The 26,408-nt window shown below is 33.4% G+C and overlaps 4 protein-coding genes across 5 annotated transcripts; 2 read left to right on the top strand and 2 right to left on the bottom strand.

Annotated features, from left to right (window-relative positions):
* Positions 1 to 559: 559 nt before the first annotated feature.
* LOC107491203 (F-box protein PP2-A13) lies at positions 560 to 4,763 on the top strand. The gene is made up of 3 exons (XM_016111998.3): positions 560 to 1,217; positions 1,322 to 1,440; positions 4,211 to 4,763. The coding sequence occupies exons 1-3, from the start codon at positions 885 to 887 to the stop codon at positions 4,620 to 4,622; spliced, it is 864 nt and encodes a 287-aa protein (XP_015967484.1). The 5' UTR covers positions 560 to 884; the 3' UTR covers positions 4,623 to 4,763.
* A 3,357-nt stretch (positions 4,764 to 8,120) lies between these two features.
* Positions 8,121 to 10,185, top strand: LOC107491204 (F-box protein At4g00755). The gene is made up of 4 exons (XM_021143476.2): positions 8,121 to 8,598; positions 8,713 to 8,885; positions 9,120 to 9,238; positions 9,653 to 10,185. Exons 1-4 carry the CDS (start codon positions 8,223 to 8,225, stop codon positions 9,909 to 9,911), a joined length of 927 nt encoding a protein of 308 aa, XP_020999135.1. The 5' UTR covers positions 8,121 to 8,222; the 3' UTR covers positions 9,912 to 10,185.
* Positions 10,186 to 10,562: 377 nt separating this feature from the next.
* On the bottom strand, positions 10,563 to 16,339 carry LOC107491205 (probable transcriptional regulator SLK2). Of its 2 annotated transcripts, XM_016112001.3 has the most exons (11): positions 16,202 to 16,339; positions 14,903 to 15,413; positions 14,226 to 14,800; positions 13,860 to 13,991; positions 13,573 to 13,621; positions 12,954 to 13,168; positions 12,795 to 12,863; positions 12,506 to 12,606; positions 12,091 to 12,184; positions 11,923 to 11,992; positions 10,563 to 11,704 (listed from the first exon to the last, which is right to left on the bottom strand). In XM_016112001.3, the coding sequence occupies exons 2-11, from the start codon at positions 15,171 to 15,173 to the stop codon at positions 10,791 to 10,793; spliced, it is 2,490 nt and encodes an 829-aa protein (XP_015967487.1). In that variant the 5' UTR covers positions 15,174 to 15,413; positions 16,202 to 16,339; the 3' UTR covers positions 10,563 to 10,790. The 2 variants fall into 2 exon arrangements, with proteins under 2 accessions (XP_015967487.1, XP_015967486.1); XM_016112000.3 differs by having other exon boundaries at positions 14,226 to 15,413.
* Positions 16,340 to 18,659: 2,320 nt separating this feature from the next.
* Positions 18,660 to 24,605, bottom strand: LOC107491207 (probable transcriptional regulator SLK2). The gene is made up of 10 exons (XM_021143474.2): positions 24,443 to 24,605; positions 22,412 to 23,591; positions 22,122 to 22,253; positions 21,483 to 21,531; positions 20,904 to 21,118; positions 20,745 to 20,813; positions 20,508 to 20,608; positions 20,109 to 20,202; positions 19,941 to 20,010; positions 18,660 to 19,749 (listed from the first exon to the last, which is right to left on the bottom strand). The coding sequence occupies exons 2-10, from the start codon at positions 23,348 to 23,350 to the stop codon at positions 18,851 to 18,853; spliced, it is 2,568 nt and encodes an 855-aa protein (XP_020999133.1). The 5' UTR covers positions 23,351 to 23,591; positions 24,443 to 24,605; the 3' UTR covers positions 18,660 to 18,850.
* Between the last annotated feature and the right edge of the window lie 1,803 nt (positions 24,606 to 26,408).

Raw genomic sequence — 26,408 nt, 5'->3', positions numbered from 1 at the left:
TTAGAGAGACAATAATATAAAATTATATATTTATTACATTTAATATCATATATTTATTTTAAAAATAATTAATAAATATAAAATAAAATAATTTTTAACTGATTTTTATTGTCTTTTAAATATTTGTTATTAAATAATATGAGACTTCTTTCAATACATAATATACAACATTAATAACACGCATTCTAATTTTTGCTAACTCAAACACAACATAAATATAATAAATATACGTAATTCTAATATTCATACCCACAAGTCAAGGACAGAATTCAGAATTAATTAAAACAAATTAAATGAAAAAAAGATGTAGAACTTGGAAGTTGGAAGGGACAGAATAGGCCCTTAATTAATTAATTAATCTCCACACATCATATAAATAAGTAATTAATAAAGTAAAAAATAAGAATGAAGGAGGCAACCACAAAAGTCTTAATTTTATATTCCATGCACACTCATATACACGTCCACTATCTTCAAAATTTTAATTTAATTTGTGGTTTGGAACTTGGACCCCAAAGAGCTTAAATAATTCCCACTTTATACCTTTTTTCCCCCCTCCTCATAACATTCCCAACCACTTGTTTGTTCTTAAAACCCAAAATTCTCAATGAGGCATGTGACACTATCACACATTCATTTATGAATAAAATGAAACTAATACCACCTTCTCCTTCAATCTTCTTCTCTCATCTCCTTTACCCTCTTCTCCTCTACCATTGAACCAAATTCTTCAACTTCATATTTGAATCAGAGTAGAATCATCACGTTCAGATCCAAATCCATCCATTATAAGTCGGCCATAACAGACGAATAATTAAGTTACAACAAAAGAAGAACGATAACGAGAAGAATTTGATCAAGTGTAAAGTCGAATCTAAATTTTGATGGGGGGTGCTAGTTCCTCAATTAGTGTAGCAGAAATTGAGGATGTTGTTTCAGAATCAACAGGGCTTGGTGACATTCCAGAGAGCTGCATCTCATTCATTATGAAGAGTTTTGATCCAAAAGAGATTTGCCAATTGGCTAAAGTGAACAAAACTTTTCATAGAGCTTCCTCAGCTGATTTTGTGTGGGAATCAAAATTGCCACAATCATATAAGTTCCTTCTCAATAAGATTCTTGGTGATAATAACAAAGAGGATCTAATTAGAACCATGTCCAAGAAAGAGGTTTATGCCAAACTATGTCGACCTAATTTCTTTGATGGTGGCACCAAAGTGAGTACTTTTAATTTACTCATTATTTTCTTTTCTTTTGGAATTATTTTCCTTTAATTCCCTTTTTTTATTCTTAATATATTTTTTTATTTTATGGTTTAAAGGAAGTTTGGTTGGATAGAAGCAGTGGACAAGTTTGTTTGTTCATCTCATCAAAGTCTTTCAAGATTACAGGAATTGATGACAGAAGATATTGGAATAATATTCCAACTGAAGAATCCAGGTGAACACCATATTAACTTTTCTTTTTTTTTTTCAGAAAAAAAATTTTAAAAAATAATGGGAACCTAATTATATTTTTTCTTTATATATGCTGGATAAATAGTTCATATATATATACACCAAACTTTTTTGTTTTAATTTATTTATATTGATTGATTTATAGTTTTATAGATGTATCATCAATTTAGGTTAAACGACAATTATCATAAATTAAAGAAAAAGCACTTTCCCCCACTTTGTCGTATGTAAATAGTTTCTTTCCTTTTTGTGCATATTGCATTTGGATAGCACATACACATAACGGATCGGAAATTTCTCACTTTTAACCTTATTCATACAGATAAAAATTTTGCAATAATGTTAGGCAGTGTGGATCTATCATATGATATGAACAAAGTTAGGAAACACATAGAACAGTTATCCAATATATTATGCTCATATTTTAGTTGAAAATATATAGTAGTAAAAACTCAGGTGATTAACGTATCCGAGAATTGTTAGATTAAATGATAATTTAGTCAATTTTGTTATATTATTTAATCATTTTTAATTATTAATTTTATATTAAGTTAATTGTACTTAGATTTTTAATGAGAGTCATCTAGATAAAGATGTTTAAAACGTATTTTTTTAAAGATGTTTTTTAATAATTAAAATTTAATGCACATAATTGATTAAACTGTATTATTTTTATCAAAATTAGATAAAACTAATTAATTTGACCAAAAAAAATAATGAATCAAATCTTAAATTGGTTTAAATTAATATTATTTTTTATAAAAAAATGACTACAATATTTCTATTATAAAAAATAACTAAAATACTCCTATTATATATATTAATTTTGAGAATCCTAAATTTTAGTTTTTTTTTGTCGTCATAGAGTTAGAATTTAAAATTTTTTAAATTTATATATATATATAATATGGATATTTTAGTTTTTTTTAATTATAATTGAAATATTATAGTCATTTTTTATTAAAAAATATTAATTTAGATCGATTCAAATTTTAATTTATTAGTTTTTTATTAAATTAATTTGTCCGGTCTAATTTTAATAAAAATAATACAGTTTAATCAGTTATATGTGCTAAATTTTAATTATTAAAAAATATTAAAAAAAACCTTTTTGACAATAAATGATAGTATAATATAACATAATATAACTTCTCTGTAGGAGTAAATGAATTCTGTCGCTTTATTTTTTTGTTTATTCCTACGATTTCCGAACAAGTGTTTTTGTTAGTTTATTTTCTTATTGGGTAGAGGAATGCCATTTGTTGTACCCATATTCTGGTAGCTCATCTTTCCTAGTCAGCTATTCGATCATATCTTATAAAATGAAGAAATATGAAACAATTTGCACTTTTGAAAATAATATACAATATCAAATAGTGGCTGAAAAGGACTTGCATTCAAGAACAAGAAATCTTTTTGTTAATTGATATTTGTCTATTCTGGGTATGGTACTTGTATTTACTAGCAAATAAATCATCTAATTTTTTTACTTATTTCTCTTTAATTAATTAATTAATTACTTAATTTGTTTATATATATGTGAAATTAAATATTCAAGTTTTAATATATAATATTATTTAAATTTTTCTCATTACAAATATTATATTATAAAAAATTTAGTTAATTGGAATAATAATTACTCCTATAAATTTAAGTTATTCATATAAAACTTAAAAAATATATTATTAAAATCTGTGTATACATAATAAGAAACCCAATATTATTAACTTAATAAGGAATATTATTTAAGCTAAGAAAGTGACTGTATCGATCTTAACTAAAGTGTTTCCTATTATGACTATACTAAACAAATTATAGTTATACAACTTGAAAAAAAAAAAAGCTTAAAATATACGATACGAGTTTCTGTATAAATAAAATCATAAATGTAGTTTTTTCTTTTATTTTATTTATCATGAATAAGAATTTTTATGCGTCTCACTATTTGCATTATTAATTTTTGAAAGCTGTGAAAATTGTAATTTAGTATCAATTATTAATTATATAAGAGACATAAATTAATATTCTAATGCAAATAAAGGTACCGGAGAAAATTAAACAGTTATTATTATAAGGATGAATTGAGATGCATGCCTTTATCGTTATGCTCATTTTCCATGGTGCAAGAACTCTCAGGACCACCCATTGAAATCGAAAGTGTGTTGTTTAATTTCCGATTAATAAAAGCCAAAAAATGCTGCTTTTGTGAATTTAACTAACCACTTTTTTAAAATAATAATGATAGTTATAATTCATAAAGATCCTCAATCTAATAAAGAGCCAATTAAGTTATTCGGCTTTTGACTGTTAAGCAAGGATTCCAAATTTCCAATTCAACACCTTGCCATGAATGGTGAGATTTTAGATATATAATGTTAAAGGGCTTGTGCTATTGTCATCCCTTTTTTATTTAAGATAAAACACAAGTTACATATCTACAAAAATCATTGACTTCTGCAATATGAAAAAAGGTTAATCCAACAATAATAATGTTGTTTAAGTATTTAACCATACTTTTATGTGTGTCAATTGGTGAAAGCTCGGAACAGTGAATGAATTTTACGTGAAGTTTATAGATCAGAAATCGTTAAATGATAATTTAGTTAAACTTGTTAAATTGTTTAATAATTCTCAATTATTAACTTCACATAAAATTAATTGTATCTGAATTTTTACTGGATCAATAATAGTGGTTTTTTAATATTCTTTAAAGAAATGGAAAATTAACATAAATTGTTTTTCGGGGGATGCAGGTTTAAAAGTGTTGCATACCTTCAACAAATGTGGTGGGTTGAAGTCTTGGGGGAATTAGACTTTGAATTTCCAAGAGGGAAATATAGCATTTTTTTCAGGCTTCATTTGGGAAAGACCTCAAACAGATTGGGCCGCAGAGTGTGCAACCTGGGCCAAGTCCATGGTTGGGACATCAAGCCCGTTAGATTTCAACTATCCACATCTGATGGCCAGAATTCACTTTCCCAGTGTTATTTGAGTGGGCCAGGAGAGTGGACCCATTATCCTGTTGGAGATTTTGTCATTGATAAGCCCAATGGGCCCACAACCATCAAGTTTTCCCTGGCCCAAATTGATTGTACTCACACAAAAGGCGGGCTTTGCATAGATGGGGCAGTGATTTGCCCAACCCAGAATACAAAACAATTTTGATGGAAGCGTTTTTGGAACAGTTGATGTTTAATTAATTAATTGTTTATATAGACAATTTGTGGTAATTTATTTTTCTTAAGTTAGCTTTTTTTGTTAACAATGGCTGTATTTTTATTTATATAAATTTTCTGAATGTGGCTACATCTTTTGTTGTAAAGCTCACAGCGTTTTTTGTAAGCATTTGATCAAAATATTTCTTCACCTATAGAACTTCTAAAGTAGATGACATAATATATTCACAGCTTGTTCTCTTTATTTAGAGAAAAAAACAAAATTATGATTTATCTTTAAAAAGTATTTTAATCTTGACACTACAACTAAAGAATTCATTAGTAGTTGTCTTTGTTAAATAATGGAAATCCATTATACCGGATCCTTATTGGTTATTTGGTTATACTTGCTGAAAATTTTAAATTAATTAGAAATAAAATGTAGAAGCAATTCACTACTAGTTACTATACTTGTTGTTGGTCAAAATTTTTTATAGGCATGAAAATGGGTTATACTTATATACTTGACTAGTTTATTCAATAAATGAGTTTTTAAGATGATGGAATTGTTTAAACTTGAGAAAGAAGGGGTTGATTCAAATTAATTTAAAATTGAATTTGTTTAGTTTTATTTTTTGCAGAAGTTAAATATACAGGAGATTTTTTTGTTTTGTCTCATATACAAAAATGAAACAGAAAAGGAAAAAGAGAAAAAGATCAGTATGTATCGTGATTCGAATTTTAACTGCCATGAATTTTATGTCCAGTCTCCACCACAATTACGGTAGAATTTTTACTATAATCCACTGATTACAATCACTAATACTATTGAATTACAACATAATTCAATTAGTATCTACTACTAAACTTTCTTCACCAAAGCTTAACTTCCTATGTGTTGTCTCAACTTGGAAGGAGAATCTAAACAGATTCAAATTCACCAAGTGATGTCCCAACTTGATAAGGAAAACTAATCCTAGTTCAACAACTCAATTACACAAATTTTCAGCGGCTTTTTCATACATTTTTCTTGCCTTTTTTTTCTTGACTTTTTCACTCACATAGTAAGCTTTTTCTCAATATAAAAGATGACATAAGATAGTCATAACAAATAAAATAAAAAATGAAGCTCTAATAAAAGAAAAAGAATTCAACTCAAGTGTTGAGATAATGCTTTTGAATGTGCTCTCTCTTTTGAATGGGCTTCTTATAGAATCAACTTGTTCTTCTAATTTGCTTTTCATTGTCTCTTCCAATCCCTTATATCATCAACCTATTGGAGCTGTCTCTGAGTGCATGCAGTCCTTTTTCATCCTATTTCACTAACTCTGCTGGTTAAGGAGTCAGTCCACCACTTCTATTGTTCTTCCTTAGCATGCATTTCTTTCTCCCTCTACTCCATTACCTCTGCTATCCGAGGAGCTGCTCCACTACTTCTGCACTCTTGTAAGTTTATGTTTTACTCTCATATTCTAAAATTTGCTTTACTACTGATATTTTTGAAATAGTGAAATTATCATTGTGTCTACTTGTTTTATTAATGTCACAGCTGTCTTATTGTATTGTTAATTTTTTTTTGTTCCAACTGTCTTTCTTTTTTCATGATAAAGACAGATATCCATTTTTCACTTAGCAAATACATAATCTTCTATTTTTGCTAAAGAACTTGTTAAGTGCCTTAGACTTCTGCTTTGATTTAAAGCATTGAAGAAATACTCAAAGAACATGTTAAATTGAGAATTAAATAATAGGTCTGCATCACTAAAACACATATAAAATAATATTAAATTTTTAATTCAAATAATATTTATCATCATATATAAAATCTAAAATCAAACTTAACTCAACACAAAATAAAAAAAAAAATTAAACAGAAGAAAGAGTGAACGGGTGATTTACTACGGACAAAAAATAGTATGCCAAATTTTACAAGTATTTTTATGTCACACACATGATTAAATTTTTTAACCAATAAGTAATATTTTATTTTTGTATTGTCACAACAAATCTAATTAGAATCTTTATGAAGTTGACACATATTAAGTTTATATTTAATCACATCCAAACGCATGGTATAATTCTTAGCTTCATGTTTAAGTCTTTCATTTAAGTTAGCCAAGTAAAACCACCTTAATCATTGTAGTATACATAACTAAGAACGATTGTAACTTGCTAATAAATGGTTTAAATAAAGTGCCTACTTTAGAATTATTTTTTTAAGAAAATAAAATAGTAAATTCTAATATTTTTTTTATTAAATGTGTAATAAAACAGAGTAAAAGTATTTTTTCTTATAACCATGTTATGATATTATTTTACAAAGAGAAGAACACAGACACAGCACATTGAAACTGAAATATAAATAAATTGTTTTAAACATGATAGTTCTACCTTCTAAAGTTTATCCTAAATTTAGCCATATATAAAGTTTTTTTTAAAATCCTCATTTTAGGGCACGGTATATAATAATAATAATAATAATCATATGAGAGAGTATTAGTATATATTATTTTCAAAAATATCTTTCATCATATATAATTTATAAAAATATTAATTTACTAACTTTAAGAGTTAAATTCATGACTTCTTAATTTTAGTGTATAATTATTTGTTTAACTAATTTCAAATTATTATTATTGTTATTATCTATATTTAACTCAATATGTTTATGTCAAAAACAGGGTTCTGGGTAACATAGTGATATTTCAACCACTTCCAAAAACACCTGTTGGACCTTGTTCCTGTTTTAGATTAGATTCATTGCGCGCACACACACTCTCACTCTGTAATCCACACCTTTCTTCTTCCTCGGTTTCTCAGAATCAAGGGTACCCCTTTTTCTTCTCTCTTTAGATCCGTACTTCAGAAAGGTACCACTTTTTTCTTTTTCTTTTATCTTTCAATTTTCAAAGTTGAGATTTTGTTTTCTCTCTGTGTATGCACATGAATGCATGTGTTTACGGTTTCGGTTTGCTACACTTAATCCTAATCCTTCTAAAGCCTCTTTCCTATTTTTCCTTATTTCGGTTTATCTTTATCTCTTCATTAATTGTAATTAGTTCACACCATAGTACCCTCATTAAATAATCTTCTGGAAACAGATTTTTTCAGTTAGCTTATTGGAACAGATATACTAAGTAGGGAATAAATCTTCCTAACTAATTTTCTTTTTTTTGGTTCTGGTTTTGGTCAATTTTCTAAGGGCTCAATCATGTGAAGCTTAATAAATTTTGTTTTTTTTCCCTGTCAATGTAATTGATTGTAGGTGGAAAACCAGTTTCTTGAAGATATTTGATTCTGATCACTAAATGTTTTGAATATATTAGTCTCTGGTGAGGTTAAAGACTTGAACTTTAGCTGGTTCTAATTTGGGAACATCATCATGTCTGAAGTGAAAAACAAACTGGATTTATTGCAATGGCTTGGACCAGACATGTCAATAAAGGTTCTCACTCATTTGGATGACCCTTGTGTATTTCTTTTGTGATACATTATTGGTATTAAATTTTCCAATGTTGAAATATTATGGTGCTGTTTAAATTGTATTGATTTGCACTCCAAATATTATGCAGTTATTGAAAATGGCCTTTGCAAGCATCTTTGCTTGAAAATGTTTCCTGAACTATCTGGTGTTGGACATGTCATTGAGGTAGAGAACATGATTGAACCAGTGAGTAACATGCTTGGAAGTTCTTCGAATTGGGAATGTCTTAAGAGAAATCATAAAGTCTATGCGTTCCTAGCATGTGGTCTCACTCCTTCTATCAGCAAAAATTGCATCTCGGATGCCATAAGTGCATCCAGCACCGATAACTACCCTGAAGAAAGTGTTCTGAATACGTTGGACCCTCGAGATAGAACTGATTTTAGAGCATCGTACTGGTCTAGTAAAGGGGAAAGTGATCCTTCTGTACCAGAGACTTTAGTTTATAAGCTAGCTTCCAAAATATGTCTAATCACTGAGATTAATGTGCAGCCATTCAAAGGTTAGTCCAGTAGCTAATTGACAAGTTTGGTATTAAGTTGAACTGAAAATGGCTAATGTTGAGGATATTAACTTAAACTTAATTAGCTGATTAATGTATCTTTTTACCATGCAGCATATTTTCAGCCAGGCCTCCCTATATATTCAGCAAAAGCTGTCCGATTCCGAATGGGCCGTCCAAAATACCCGACAGAGTCAGAGAGTGCTGAAGTTGATGATATTATTGCTAATCACATGTTTGGGGGTAATCTATGGACATATACATCACCTGAATTTCCAATGTTGCAAGTGAGTTGCACTATTAACATGCTTGTTATTTTGCATTTCCTATTTTCTATCCATAAACACTCTCAACAAAGAGGAGGATTGGGATTCAGCTACATATATCTTTTAAGCATCAACGGATCTTTTTTTCTCCTCTAGATATTTTTGTGGACTTGATCTATTTAAAATTGTAATTTTTTTGTAGCGTAGATTACTCTATGCCAGTGTTAATGAATTCTTTCCATAATGAAACTGCAGGAAAACTGCTTGCAGAAATTCAAGCTACCTGAACCTGTTCTGTGCATTGGAGGTGTGCTTCAAGTTGAGCTGCTGGGCAGAGTTCAAAAACAAGAAATAGATCAATTATTTTACATATGGTTAATTTGCAAATCCTTTCTCTCGCACATACACATGCACACAGGCACACCCCGTCATAAGCAGTAATTCAATGTTATTCTGCTTAAAATTGTTGAAGGCAACTCATGATGAGGCTTTTGATGGAAAGTCAGCAAATACTCTTGCCATTTGCCTTCCAAAGGTGGCAAACAATGTCATAGAACATAGTAACCAAACATTATTTTGTAACATCTAAATGCTGAATGCTTCATCCTGTTGTTTCCTTTTCTCAGAAACAATCACGGTAGAGTTTATGGCTCGGTTAATTATTTACATTTTGAACTAATCTTCTGAGTCTAACAACTTGTCAAGGATTATGAATTTTTTTTTAAATAAAGAATTGCGATTTTGCCTATATGTTTCTAACTCTGATAAATTGGATATCTTTGATGCAGCATCTCTCATGTTCAAGTCGTCGGATGGCCACTTTTGCCAGCATTTGATGTCAAAATACACCATCCATCAGGAAAGTGTACATTGAAGTACTGCCCTCAAACAGATTGTTGTATGTCTCCAACAAGAAGAGGCGACTCTAGCAGTCCTTCACGACTGCGGAATTTTACCACAAGTATAATGCAGAGGGGCGTGAGACGTTGGGAGCAAATTCTTATTGCTGCACTGCTTGGTCCTGGTGCTGTTGTAGTTGATGAATGATGAAAAATAGTGAATCAAGTCTTGTTGATTCTCAATAAACTGAGAAACTTGTGTAAATGGGAGCATCAGGAATTAGCTGCTTTTAGCTGCAAAGATATAGGCATTAGGCAATCTAAAATTTGTGCATGTCCAGATATCTGTATAGTATGTTCTCTGCACAATAAGCAGTACGACTACGATGTAGCAGCATAATTTCATCTTAATCTCTTCTTTTCTGTGGGATGAGATGATGGCTTCTTGAAAGTTACTACTGAGAGCACGTTACTGCCATATACATTCTAATGGCTTGAATTGATGTCTATATCTTGAAAAGTAAACGCTTTGGTTGGTAGTAATTTTGGAGGTGTAAGGGCTAATAAAGTCAACTAGAAATAAGGTAGAAAGGAATTCTCATTTAGAGGTATGGGGTGAAAACCCTTAAATCACATCTTGTCTTAATTTGGAACAAGTGGGGTTAAATATTTAATTAGTTTTGAGATTCGATTCGACACTTCATTTAGTAAAACAGAGAAATTGTCCCAACTAAGTTGGACATTTCCTTTTTAGGAATTCTGACTTCAGTGTACGTTATAGATTGGTTAAAAAAGGGAAATAAAGGAAAATAGTATAAATAAAAAGCAACGAGTTTGCGCAAGTGGTGTGAAAAAGAAGTAAAAAGAAAGCTGAAACCGTTAATTAAATTGTCCAATTGATTACACTTGCAGGCGAGACAAAAACCCTCAGATAGAATCACTAAAGACCTAGTCAAGTCACAACAAATTCCACCAAGAAAAATGAGCAAAGTACACCAAGAAAAGAGAGCAGCAACTATTTAAACTTTGAAGTGTCCTGTACAATATGATAACAACAAGAGCCTTTTGATAAGCCAGATTTTGTTAGTCATGCCTTCCAGCCAAAACCCATGTTATCATCCAGATCACTACTGAAGAAGGGGCTATCTGTAAAATCACTGGCAATATCTGGAACCACATCTTGCAAATGCAGATTCTGCGGCATATCCGAAGTTCTTGGGTTGAATCCATTGTTGCCACCAGCCGGAGAAGAATCACTGTTTGAGGCCGATTTGAAGCTATTGCTCCTTGAAACCGGACCTTTATTTCCTGAAACATTGACAGATCCTCCAGTTATGGAAGGAGACGGAGAGTGTCCTCCGAAACCCAACCCATTCTTTGCTATGCTCCCATTTGCATTGGGTCCACTAAGAGATTGTGATTGTACTCCCCCATTGTTATTTGACATCAGCAGTTGCTGGATCATCTGCTGCTGTAGAGCTTGATTTCCTTGGGATCCCTGTGAATGGTTTTGTTGCATGAAGCTATTTGCACTTAAGGATCTCTGTTGAAGGTGTTGTTGCGGCTGCTGCTGTTGCTGCTGCGGGGGTAGATGGGGACTTGGGAAACCACCAATTGGTGAATTCTGCATTGAGCCTGGAATAAAGGGAGAGGTAGCACCTTGCATAGCTGACGACGGACTCTGGTTCGCATTGTTGAAAGATGATGATCCTTCTCTCTGAATTGAGCCGGGGCTTGAATTCATCGAGTTTTGCCTCATAAGAAGACTCTGGTAGTTAAGTGCCAGAGCAGCTTGTGCTGATCCACTCAAACCACCACGATTTATCATATTAGGATTATTATTTATTGGGTTGTTCAAACTAGGATTCATTGCCATTAGTTTGTTAATCGTGTTTCGATCAGTTGGCAGACCTTGAACATTTGCTAGCTGTTCCATCTCATGCATTTTTTGCATCTGGAGCTTAGCCGCGGTTGCAAAACGAGGATAATTTTTCAAGCTCTCTGCAGGTTAAGAGTTGAATCATTACAAGGCAAGAAAAAGCTACCTGATGATGGGGAAATAGATCTCCAAATATTGAAACTAAAACAGCTTCACAAAACATAACATTAGAGTTAAACCTACAAGAGAAGCACATCTAATATCTACATAAAACAGACATGAAAACAATGACATGCAACCAAATAGGATAATATAGTAACAAAAGCAATTTAAAATTTACCAATTGCCCCAATTTTGTGCTCCCGACAGATATCTATCAGATCTTTCATGGAATTGACAACCTCAGATATCTGTCACCCATTACAGGAGGCAAATGATGAGAAAGCTTGATTAGAAAATAATAATAATAAACTTATAAAAAAACTCTAAGTAGATTTAAGTAGTGTACCTGCAAACATCTTACATATCTTTTGGAAAAACCTAAATCATTTAGAGATTGCAACTCCAGACTCTTTGCAAGTTGACGGCCAGCAGCCAAAACCCTAATGCAAAACATAAATTGTAAGAAGCGTTAGTGCACTCCTATCTATTGCCACACTTCATGAAAGAGAATTTGACACACATATATCACAAACTATTCAATTAAAATGGAGGACAAGGACAGTTTTCTATATGCTATCCTTTCCATAGTTGCCTATCTGACGGTCAGTCTACTCTAGTCTCTAGCCAAGAAAGAAATGCATCATATTCATTGCATCTATCTCCAAATCCTCAGATAGCACGCCATCAAGAGACATAATTTTTGAGGAGGACGATTCACGAAAACATGAAATTCAGTGAGGAATATAAATGAACTAACTCACATATTGCTGTTTGTTTGCAGATCTTGCTGAGAAACCCCATCTGAACCACTTTCAGCAATTGTACTCTGACATTTTTGAGCTACTTGGACCAACTGGTTTACCTGTAATAATGTGGATTTATGAATTAGTTTCACAATAATGCCACTTACTCTCCTTACTGATTAATTTACCATAACAAATTCTACTATCTCCACCAGTGTAGTTAAAGTGATGGTTGTATAAAAGAGGGAAAAAGCAACTCCTGAGGTAGCCTCTTTTAACACACAATTAAACTGCAGAGATATCATACCTGTGGTGCAACCAACCTTCTAGGAAGAAGTTCTTCATGGCGCCTGGCACAGAACTCCCAAGATAATATCTGTAAACATTAACATGAATATCAGAAGATTATTATGTACAAATGGCTCAAATGGAAAATAATTTTAAAATACATTGACAGTGTTGTGACCTTAAGGTCTTGTGTAAATATAATACGCAGGTGACCCTCACGAACAACACGAAGTTGCTCGTATACGCTCTCTTGAACTGCTTTTGCATATTCTAACATCATTACACCAGAAGGAAATCTTTGTTCGCGTGGCAACTCCAAAAAGAGAAGTTCGTCAATTACTCCACTACCAAATTTGATGTCATTAAGTCTAGGGAGCACTTCAAAAGTTGCCTCTGTTACACAGATCCAGAATGTAAATATTATTACATCAATAAGAATATAAGATTAAAGAATTCAAAAAAACATGCTCATAATATCACATACAAGTACATTCTGAGTTCAGATCATCTAACCACTCACTGATTATTATATTTGCTTATCACTGTTTGCATTCAATGCGGTCAGTTCTCGTTCTTTAATTTTTCAAGTTTAGACTGAAGATTATTATTTACTACAATTCATAATCCAATTACTGGTTAGTAGTGATTGCACTGGACTAATACTTTTCAGCCAGAAAGTCAAACTTACAGACTAGACAATAAACAGAATTATCAGATAAATTTCTACAATCACAATATCACATATGTACTCACTTGCAGTATTGAAAAATAACAAAATAACGTTCTCAGTTCCTTACCAAATCCCCTTCCAGATTTAGAACCACATATGTCGCACTGCCATGCATCCTTTTGGGGGAAATTAAAAAATCCATGTCAGATTATGTATATGTCAAAAGTAAAAATAAATTAAAAGGGCAGAGCATGGTGCAGAAGAAAAATAGTAATCCAAGTAAATTCACTTTTCAGACATAATTTTGTGCAAGGCATTCTTAGAAATTGCCAACAATACCATCTGTTGTATTAAGCATTCTACCGTCCATGAAATAATTAATAGAAAATTTAAATAACAAGCGGAGTGACTTGCCATAGATGCCTGAGGGAAAACACCGAGTGCATGATGCCCAACATTATTATACAAAGACAAGCACCACCGTTCCTTTGCTCGAGGAGAGTAATACTCGGCCACAAATTTTCTCCAATAGGCAATAGTGTTTTCCTGAGACAAAACAGATGAATTGAATATTTGAATAACAGTTGCAACTAATATAGGATTTCAATTGAACAGAAAACATCAACCAAATACATCTATTTGTTTTAAATGCGAGGGGAAAAATGACTCCTGAACATAATGAATGTAAAATGCATCTGAAAACAGTTGCTGCTGTAAGAACCTGAAAAATAAGGAAGCCGAACTATTGCATGCAACAGTCAGTAAATGAACAGAACTCACACTTGGGCGTTGCCTTTGATGATAGAGGTATTGCATCAATCTGCGAGCACATACTCCATTAACGCTGCTGTCATACGGGCGCTTTACTGCAGATTGCATTGATTGTTGCTGTAATTGCTGCTGCCTCAAATGCATTTGTTGTTGTTGTTGCTGCTGCTGCTGCTGTTGTTGCTGCTGCAAGTGTGCTCGCTGTAACTGTGGCATTGACTGAAGGATATGTTGTTGCCTCAGTCTTTGCTGCTGCTGAATCAAAGCCTGTATTTGTGGATTACGCCCCTGATATTGCATGGTGTCCTGTCTTTGAAGAAGCTGTTGTATAACCTGCTGTTGCATTAAATCCTCCTGCTTAATATCCAGCCTAGGTTTTTTGGACAGCTGGGATAAATTATCCGTATTTTGCATGAAAGATCCTGGTATTTGTGCACCCATTGGAAGCGGGGAAGGGGCACTTTGAGATCCAGGCATAGACATAGCACTAGAGGCACCATGCTGCTGATTCTGTTGCAATGGTTGAACATTCTGATCTTGGTGAGAGCTCTGCTGTACTACACTGGAACCATCCATAACTGATGACCCTGAAATACTAACATTATTTGATGTAAATGACATGGGCGAAGCAGGTAAACGTAAGTATGAGTCTGTGTTAATGCTTGCACTTCTCTGCAAATGGGGCCCACCAGAGAATGCTGAATTTGCATCTGTGACTAAAGAGCTAGCTCCAACACTTGGTGCTGAGTTTGCCACACTGTTCAAAACTGCATTATTCATATCCCCAGACACTGGACCCAGGTGAGAACGACCAGCTCCAGGGACCGCATTAGATGAGTTACCGAATGATGAGCTTATGTGAGAGTTGACTACACTCTGTGACTGCCCATCTCCTTGAAAGAAAATTCCAGAACCTGATGATGATTGGGTTAACCCTCCAGCCACCCGAGAAGGTGCCATAGGGGGCACCCCCCCTTGGTGACTGGAATCTAAGTAGCTATCTAGAGCCAGGCCTGACTAGAAATGAAAATATTCTTCACACAGTTCACGAGCTCTGTGTAACAGGTAGATTGAGCACAATTATACCCCTGATCTTCTAAACTTCCAAACTTCACTTGAGTTCCTCCAATAACAAAACCTTTCTGAATATGCCGAAAACTGATACTTTCTGCTCACCTCAGGACAACTGCAGTTGTAGATCTAAATTAAAAAGAGAGGTTAGTGGCAGACATATATATCAGCCAAAGGAAAACTAATCTGAAACTAATACAAGTCAAACAACCAAATAAACAGAAACACCGTCATTAAGAAGTAACCATAAGCTTTCAAGTTATAGAACAAACACATAAATTGAACAGTACAAAGTACCCTTTCCATGTAAGGAGAATCACAATCCAACAACTACATACGAGAAACCCTAATTCTTACTAAACATTAAGAATAGACATGCTTCTACACAGAAAGAGGTATTAGGGGAAGTTCAGAAAGCAAGCATTAGCAGACTAGAGACAAAACCCCCAAAGCCCAACACTTTCAATTCATCCAAAAATTCACCTAATGAAGATTGCAAAAAACATCACCAAAGAGGAAAAACTCTCCAATTGAAAGTACAGAAATTATAACACCAATTATCAGCACGCATACACACCGAGACACATAAATTAAGAATCCCCAAAGTCTACAGCGTAAACCAAACCGCATAGAAGTACCAATTACAATCCTCTATGATAAGTAAACCAAACCTCAAACTCAGCTCAGCACCGCAAAAATCGCTAAAGCAATGAAAAACTAAATAGCTGAAACTCTATCCATTTCTTAATTTGCAAAGAGAATAAAAAAAATCGAAACAACAAAGAAAGTAACAGTCTTCACTTTTCAGAGCTTCCAAGATCGATCACTGGTAAGTGAAGAGGGGGAAAAAATTGAAGCCAAATTGAGTAACATTCAGTGCAAAGAAAAATGAAACATTTGATTAAGGAGCTACTCACATCGAAATCGCAAGCTGAGAAAAAGCGATAGCTTTGGTTTTGAAAGCGTAATTAGGAGAGAAAAATAAAAATCTCATTAATTAAAAAATGGTGAAATTGCAGAGAGAATACTCAATAACAGTGAGAGAGAAAGAAGAGAGAGAAAGAGAAAATGAAAGAGTTGAGAGTGGAGGTTTATATACTCAGAAGAAATGTGGACCTCGGTGTGTCCAGTTTCGGGCTCTAGATTACCGGCTATGTCCGGTAATGGAGTGGACACGTGTCAAGAAAATGATAGTGCATCTAAGTCGGTGATAGATCCGCAGCCGCATGAAGACCTATTTGAGGACGTGGCGCTTTCTGATTGGCTAACTTACAGGTTGTATCGCGACATTATTATTCTGCCCAAGTGTAACGCTTCCTATTTGTAAACATCTTCGTTACGTCTCTTCACGTATTTATATTTTCAGATAAACTAGTCTGGATTTCATTTAATTTCCACGTACAGCTTAATTAAATGAGTTTTATATACTTTTATCACGTTATTTAAAAATTATATGATTGCGTTTTGCATTCCATCAAGGTTTAAGTTAGTGTAATTAGCAATTTTTCTTGGTGACTAGTGTAATTAGCAATTTGATTACGCAACAAATTGATAATAAGTTTTTAGAAATTATTTTATGGATCTATGGCATTCTAAATAAGGATTAACTTTTTTCAGTCAGCCATTTTTAATGTTTTTACATTAATAATGGATATTTTAGATATTCGAGATGAGACTATTTTTTGGGTGAACAAAGATATTTTATATGAAAGAGAGAATATTATTAGAGTCAACTATTTTCTACAGAAGAATTGAAATTAAAATTTTTATCATTTTTATTTAGGAAATAGCAAAAATATTTGTTGAAAAATTGTAATTTGTGAAGATTATCTACTATGAGATGAATACAAAAATCCATTAAATCTCTATAAAAATGGGATTTGCCTTGATGAATAAATGAAGACGAAAAGGAAGAAAGATCTTGGACCATGAGGATTCACTAAATTTTTATGAACAGAAATTATATTATCACCATTTGATTCTATTTATGCAATAGCCTAAAATTAAAAGTTTAGTTATTGTTAGTTTTGTTAACATGAGATCTAGATAATATTGGAAAGTCTTTTTTGTGTAAGAAATTATTTGATTTTGGAAAGACATAAGTTAATTTATATTGGTATTTTACTTCAAATTGTGTTTTATAATAAATAGATATTTTTTTAAATTAAATAATATTGTATTATATTCATTATTTTGTGATTCTTTTTTTTTTAATTTATTAATATTCACAGATATCCACTTTTTCTCCGAAGAACTATAAATAGAATCCGTGTCGAAAATCTACCCTTCTCATAAAATTAGGAGTACTAAATCTTTAATAACAGGGTAATCAGAAAAACATAATGAACTTTTTCATTAACACAATATATATTCCTATATAGTAATGGAAAGTTATCAGGTGTACCGGGAACACCGGTGTTCCAGTTGTTTTAACCGTTGATCTGAATTATAAAAAATATATATAATATATATTAATTAAAATCAACGATTAAAACAACAGAAACACCGGTGTTCCTAGGTACACCTGATAACTTTCCTATAGTAATTGATGTTTTGGTTGCATAAAAGATCACTTGTTATGATAACATATACTTGTAAAAGTATATCCAATGATTATAGCACGTGTCTCATCAAATAAATTATTATAATAAGTGCATTATTTGGCAATTGGCATGTTATTTCCCAAGCTGAGTACGTAGCTGGGACCAAGCTGTGTAGCAAGTAGCAACTGGAAACTGAAGTGGGGTTGGTAGACAAATACAAAGCCATTCAAAATGAACACTATCATCACCAACTTGAGACCATGTCTTCCTTCCTACGAAGCTTGCTTTAGAACATCACAAACACATTCAAAATATATGTATCGTATGTTCTCTGCACACCAAGTATCATGAACTCTTTTACTACGTATTCTACTCACAGTTGTGTTCCAACCTGTAAACATGGAAAAGGCATAGAATGGAAACCAAAAACTAAATGAATGAGGGAATAAGTAACATTTTGGACGTGGAAGTACTTGACAAAGTCAACTAAAAGAGAATCCAATCTAATTCTCAAAAAGCATACACCTACCAGTCTACCACTAAGAAGCATTTAGGTCAAAGGTAGAAGCCAAAGCCAGGTTGAATTCGAATCAATATTCTGATTTGATACTAGATTTAAACAGAAAAGTTGTCCCAACTCAGTTACACATTTCTTTTTTTGGGTTCTGACTTTTAAGGGATATGACGACCAGTTTGGGTCACAACCCACTTAGCCACATTTCAGGACAAACATCCTACGTCATATGTCAACGCTAAGGACAATATGGCAAGAAAGGAGCACAAAGCACCTGAATTGTAAAAGTGTTGTATTGAAAAAAGGAAACAAGAAAAAAGAGCTAAAACTGTTGATTAAATTGTCTAATAGATTACACTTGCAGGCAAGACAAAAACCCTCAGATAGAATCTCTAAAGACCTAGTCAAGTCACAACAAATTCCACCAAGAAAAGGGAGCATCAGCTATTTAAAAAAGTTTTCTGTACAATAATTATAACAAGAGTACTTGATAAGCCATTTTGTGTTGGTTATGCCTTCCAGCCAAAACCCATGTTATCATCTAGATCACTATTGAAGAAGGGACTATCGGTGAAATCACCGACAATATCCGGAACCACATCTTGCAAAAGGATATTTTGCGGCATATCTGGCGTTCTCTGGTTGATACCATTGTTGCCACCGGCTGCAGAAGAATCACTGTTTGAGGCCACTTTGAAGCTATTACTCCTTGAAACAGGGCCGTTGTTTCCTGAAACATTGATAGATCCTCCAGTTATGGAAGGAGTAGGAGAGTGGCCTCCGAAACTCAACCCATTCTTTGCTATGCTCCCATTTGCATTGGGTCCACTAAGAGATTGTGATTGCACTCCCCCATTGTTATTTGACATCAGCAGTTGCTGGATCATCTGCTGCTGTAGAGCTTGATTTCCTTGGGATCCCTGTGAATGGTTTTGTTGCAGTAAACCATTCGCACTTGCTGAACGCTGTAGGTGTTGCTGCCGCTGCTGTGGGGGTAGATGGGGACTTGGGAAACCGGTTGAATTCTGCATTGAGCCTGGAATAAAAGCAGCGGCAGCAGCACCTTGCATAGCTGAAGAGGGACTCTGGTTCGCATTGTTGAAAGATGACGATCCTTCTCGCTGAATTGAGCCAGGGCTTGAATTCATTGAGTTTTGCCTAATGAGAAGATTCTGGTAGTTAGACATTGTGAGAGCAGCTTGTGCTGACCCACTCAAAGCACCGCGATTCCCCATATTAAGATTATTGTTTATTGGGTTGTTCAGACCAGGATTCAGTGCCATCAGTTTGTTGAGTGTGTTTCGATCGGTTGGCAGACCTTGAGCATTTGCTAGTTGTTCCATCTCATGAATTTTTTGCTTCTCAAGCTTGGCCGGGGTTGCAAAACGAGGATAACTTTTCAAGCTCTCTGCAGGTACGAGTTGAATCATTAACGGGAAAGAAAAGATACTCATAATTTGAACATAGTGTACCACATATCTAATCTAATGTCCAGAAGGAAACACAATTTTAGATGGTCAATTGCCCTGTGTTTAACATGTGAAAACAATGACATACAACCAACCAGTGTAAATAGTAACAAGAACAATAAAAGTTTACCCATTGGCCCAATTTTGTGCTCCCGACAGATATCCATTAGATCTTTCATGGAATTGACAACCTCGGAAATCTGTCACCCATTACAGCAGGCAATTATAAGAAATCTGGAGTAAATGATAAAAGAAGAAAAATATCAGAAGACACTGAATCTAGATTTTAACAGTGTACCTGCAAACATCTTACATATCTTTTGGAAAAACCCAAGTCATTTACTGATTGCAACTCGAGACTCTTTGCAAGTTGACGCCCAGCAGCCAATACCCTAATGCAAAAAATACATTATAGCATGGCTTAGTGCACTCACATCGGTTGATAGCATGTAGCACTGAAAGAAGAACTACACAAATACACATCACAAATAAATTATTCGAAAAATGGAGAAGCAAGACAGTTTTCTATCTGATATCCTTTCTACAGTGGTTTATCCAATTGTTAGTCCAACCAAAACAAGAAGTCATCATTCCATATAACACCACATCTTCACATCAAGCGAGATATAAATTCCAAGAACAAGGATTCACAACACGTCTATCAGCGAGGAATAAGAATAAGAATGCATTAACTCACATATTACTGTTTGTTTGAAGATCTTGCTGAGAAACCCCATCTGGACCACTTTCAGCAACTGTACTCTGGCATTTTTGAGCTACTTGAACCAACTGATTTACCTGCAATATTGGAATTGCATGAATTAGTTTCCACTATAATGCCTCTTCAGGCTACTTCATATAAAGCATCTCTATAACCAACTCCCAAGTACATAATGTGCAGCCCACCAAAATGGAACAAAGCCTTGGAACCAACCTGTGGTGCAACCAACCTTCTAGGAAGAAGTTCTTCATGGCGCTTTGCACAGAACTCCCAAGATAATATCTGTAATAATTTACATGATAATCAGCAGATAATTATGCATAACAGATTCAAATGGAAAATATTTTTAAAATACATTGATGGTTTTATAACCTTCAGGTCTTGTGTAAATATAATACGGAGGTGACCTTCACGAACAACACGAAGCTGCTCATATACACTCTCTTGAACCGCTTTTGCATATTCTAACATCATTAAACCAGAAGGAAATCTTTGTTCGCGTGGCAAATCCAAAAATAAAAGTTCATCGATAACTCCACTGCCAAATTTGATGTCACTAAGTCTAGGGAGCACTTCAAAAGTTGCCTCTGTTACACAGATCCAGAATGTAAGTATTAGTGCATTAATGTGACTAGAAAATTCAAATACCCACACCAATAACATTGCATACAGGTACATTCTGCATTCAGATAATCTAAACCAGTCATTCTTTTATTATACTTGCTTATCATTGTCCGAATACAATGCCGTCAGATATCTGACTTTCTATAATTTTCAAGTTTAGACCAAAGATTATTATTTATACAACTATTCATAATATATTGATTAATATTGATTGCACTAGGGTCATTTTTGTAAGCAAGAAAGTCAAACATACAGATTCTGTACAATACAAAAATACAATGACAGTATTACATAATTAAAAAAAAAATAATTTTCTCAGTTCCTTACCAAATCCCCTTCCAGATTTAGAACCACATATGTCACACTGCCACGCATCCTTTGGGGGGAAAAATCCATGTCAGATTTATGTACATGTCAACAGTAACAAGAAGCAAATTAAAAGGGCAGCACAAGAACGAGAGACAGAGAGAACAAGATTGAGAAAACAGAGTTCTCTGGTGATGGGTTACCGTTTTCTTACTGAAACCACATATTACCAAAATGACCCTCAAATTTTACTTAAAATATAAAAAAAAAAGCTCAACACGTCCGCCATTTCGGCCGTAAATGCCACTGGTGCCCCTCATTTTCCACAACACAATTCCACTAAACTAAGATCTTTTCATGGTGGTTCCAATAACAAGGGCCATACCATTCTGCTATGGCTGAATGCAGAGGCAGAGCTAGAGTAATTCTTAGGAAGGGGCCAACATAAAAGTATAATATTAGAAGAAGAAAAAATTAAAATTAAGGGGGGGCTAATATAAAAATTAATGACCTTTATACATTAAAATTTTTTATTTAGGGGGGGCCATTGCCCCCCTTCTCTAATACTTGCCTTCCCCCCTGGCTGAATGCCTGAATTTTTTTTAAACAAAGATTACGGTATACAATTACAGAGTATTGAGTACAAGTATAGAAACTAACCATAGATGCCTGAGGGAAAACACCTAGTGCATGATGCCCAACATTATTATACAAAGACAAGCACCACCGTTCCCTTGCTCGAGGAGAGTAATACTCGGCCACAAATTTTCTCCAATAAGCAATAGTGTTTTCCTGAGACAAACAGAAAATTGAATTCAGTTGTAACTAATCAAGATTCCAGTGGGAACAAAAACATCAATCAAATGTGTTTAAAACATACATTTAAATGTGCAGAAAAATATGATGCTTGAAAGAAGAAAGCCATAAATTAACACATGAACAAAACTCACAATTGGTCGTTGCCTTTGATGATAGAGGTATTGCATTAATCTTCGAGCACATACACCATTAACGCTACTGTCATACGGACGCTTCACCGCAGATATGGGTTGCATTGATTGTTGCTGTAATTGCTGCTGCCTCAAGTGCATTTGTTGCTGTTGCTGCTGCTGTTGTTGTAAGTGTGCTCGCTGTAACTGTGGCATTGACTGAAGGATGTGCTGTTGCCTCAGTCTTTGCTGCTGTTGCATCAAAGCCTGTATCTGTGGATTACGACCCTGGAATTGCATGGGGTCCTGTCTCTGAAGAAGCTGCTGTATCACCTGCTGTTGCATTATATCCTCCTGCTTGATATCCAGCCTAGGTTTTTTGGACAGCTGAGATAAATTATTTGGATCTTGCATGAAAGATCCAGGTATTTGTGCACCCATTTGAAGTGGGGAAGGACCAATTTGAGACACAGGTGTAGACATAACAGTAGAAGCTCCTTGCTGCTGATTCTGCTGCAATGGTTGAGCATTCTGATCTTGGTGAGAGCTCTGTTGTACTACATTCGAACCATCCATAACTGATGACCCTGAAATACTAACATTATTTGATGTAAATGACATGGGTGAAGCAGGTAACCGTAAGTATGAGTCTGTGTTAATGCTTGCACTTCTCGGCAAATGGAGCCCACCAGTGAATGCTGAATTTGCATCTGTGAGTAAAGAGCTAGGTCCAATACTTGGTGCTGAGTTTGCCGCACTGTTCAAAATTGTATTGTTCATATCCCCTGACACTGGACCCAGGTTTGGAAGACCAGTTCCAGGAACCGCATTAGATGAGTTAATGAATGGCGAGTTTAACGGAGAGTTAACTATACTATGTGATTGTGCATCTCCTTGAAAAAAAATTCCAGAACTTGATGATGATTGGGTCAATCCTCCAGCCACCCGAGAAGGTGCCATAGGGGGCACCTCCTTCTTGGTGACTGGAATCTATAGCTCCACAGAGCCAGGCCTGACTGATATTCCAAATATTCTCAAAGCAGTTCACAAGCTCTATGTAACAGGTAGATTGAGCATAGATATTCCCCTGATCTTTTAAACTTTCAAACTCCACTTGAGTTTCCAAACTTCTATCCAATAATACAGCCTTGAAATCCAATGCACCAAAAAATGATACTTTCTACTCAGCTCTGAACAATTGCTGATATGGATCCAAAATTTAAAAAAGAGGTTAGAACCAGATATATATATTAGCATAAGGAAAGTATACGCTGAAACAGTGAAACTAATACAAGTTAAACAACCAAATAAACAGCAACCCCATGGTGAAGAAAGTAAACATACACTTTCAAGTTATGGAACAAGCCTAAAATTTGGACGGTACAAAAATGTCCTTTGAAGCAAGGGGAATCACAATCTAATAACTACACACAAAAAGCCCTAATTCTTACTAACATTTGGACTAGACATGCTTTTGCACAGAAAAAGCGCGTCAGGGGAGATTACAAACATTAGCAGGGTTGAGCCCCCACCCAAAAGAAAAAAACACACACACACAGAGCAGAACCCGAAGCTTTCAATTCAAAGATTCAAAATTTCAAAAAAGATAAATAAATGCAACCAAAATTGCAAAAGCAGCATCAAAAAGAAAAACTTACCAATTGAAAAGTACAGAAACCAGAACACCAATCATCAGCTACATACACAAACTAAGAATCCCCAAAGCCTGCAGTGTAAACCAAACCCCATAAACTCCCAATCACAACCCCCTATAATAAGTAAAACGCAAACCTTAAACTTAAACTCAGCTCAGCACACCAAAAAAATTAAAAATATAAATAAAATTCAACTCATTGTCCCAATTTTTAAATTTGAAAAGGAAAACAAAAAATCGAAGCAAGAAAGAAAGTAACAGTCTTCACTATACATAGCTTCTAAGATCGATCATTGATAGGTGAAGGGGAGAAAAACAGAAGCCATAATGAAACATAGCACTGTATCAGTGCAAGGAAGAAACAAACATTCGATTAAATAAGTTAAGGAGCTACTCACATCGAAATCACGAGCTGAGAAAAAGCATAGCGTTGCTTTTGGAAGCGAAATTCGGAGCGAAAAATAAAAATTAAAAATTAAAGAAGTGATGAAATTGCAGAGAGAATAATACTCAACAACAGTGAGAGAGAAAGAGAAAGAAAGAAGAGAGAGACAGGTTGGAGGATTGGCTTATATATGCAGCGGGAATGGGGACCTCGGAGTATCCGGTTTCGGACTCTAGATTACCGGCGATGCCCTGTAACATAGGAGACACGTGTGAAGATTAAGATGTGAAAATATCTATCTATTCTTACCAAGGACCACCAATCAAAATTAAAGAGTACAAAGAAAATAAAAAACATTTTAAAAGTGTAGAAAATAGTTTATATGGAGATTTAAAAAAAAAAACAAAATATATTGATATGATGTTCACTTTTTATTTTTAAAATGAATGCAAAAATAGCATTTTATATAAAGGTGATCAAAATTGTGTAATAGAAAATATTTTTTGTTAATAACAAAAAGTAATTTTGCTGAAAAATAAAAATTTGTTAATTCTATTATTGTTGGCTCCTGGTTTTTTGTTGCTTTTATATATCTCAAAACACAGTCAGGACTATATTATGATGTATGAAAAACCTTTATAACCAAATAAAATTGTTAAATAAGTTTAATTAGGTTGTTATAATATATTTTACATTTATGCGCTATTTGTTGCGCACGCGTTTTTTTTATTCGTATGGCTTTTTTTTCTTTCTTTTTCCACTTGTACTCGTACCGTCTTTTTTTTTCTAATATTTTTTTTGGTTATCATCATCGTTAATAGTACTACTATTACTTCTTCCCCTTCTTTTTTTTCTTTTTGGCTTAATACCACGTAACTAATTCAATGATAATAGAATACATTATTTAATTATAAATGACGCACAAATTTTTTATAAATGAATAACATAATAGTTCTTTTAAAAAATTACAAGCCAAAAATTTTATTTTACTTAATCAATAAAATATATTTGAATATATTTTAGAACAAAAAAATATATTTTTTATTATAAATGATAAGTTCAATGATAAAAAAAAGTATATCATTTAATTGAAAATAACATAGTTAAGAGATTTAATTTCACGACTAAAAATTTTTTTTGTCAAAATTTAGAAACTTGTGTTACAATTAAAAAATTTTGATATTATTTTTTTGATAAATTTTTACATATTATTTTTCTTCTTTGTTTTTTGTTTGACATTCTCATAATTCTTGTTTCACCCTCTTAACAAGAATTTGTGTCACGGTTTAAAAAATTTTGTGTTAAAATTGAAAAACTTCTTGTGCATGCAGCAATCCATTGGCCAGCAGCAGACCCTTAAATGGAGCCCAGATCCGCGACGGATTAGTTCTTGACCTGTTAGGTTGGGGAATATCGTGGACAAAAAAAAATTGAAAAACTTCTTGGGTCATGGTTAAAAAATTTTGGTGTTATTTTTTAATAAATTTTACATAACTCAAAATGCATCCTCCTCTTCTTTTTCATCATCGTCGTCCTCCCCTTCCTCTTCTTTGCTTTTTCATCTTCTTTTGTTTCATTTTTCACAATTCTTTTTTATTTTATTCTCTTAATAAGAATAAAAATAGAAAAAATAAAAAATCAAACAAAAAAAATATATAAATGCTGCAAAAATACTCGAAAGAAGAATAAAAAAAAATAGCAACGACAATAACAATAAAAAACAATAATAAAGAGGAAATATGGAAAGGAAAAAAGAAATACGAAATTGAAAATGGTATTTATATAAAAAAGTATAGGATATGCGGTAATAAGGAATTGGAGTATCTCTAAGACACTCTTACTAATGAAATTAGTTTTTGAATTATATTTTAAATAATATCATTAAAAATATTTAAAATTATAAATATACTTTAAAATTGATTATTCTCTCTTTCTCTAGTTTCAAGGAGATTAATTACACATTCTCTCTCTAATTTTAA

Source organism: Arachis duranensis, chromosome 5, assembly GCF_000817695.3.
Source record: "Arachis duranensis cultivar V14167 chromosome 5, aradu.V14167.gnm2.J7QH, whole genome shotgun sequence".
In the NCBI taxonomy this organism is placed as follows: Eukaryota; Viridiplantae; Streptophyta; class Magnoliopsida; order Fabales; family Fabaceae; genus Arachis; species Arachis duranensis.
Note: the sequence above shows the minus strand (reverse complement) of the source record. Positions and strands in the feature narration are given on the sequence as shown.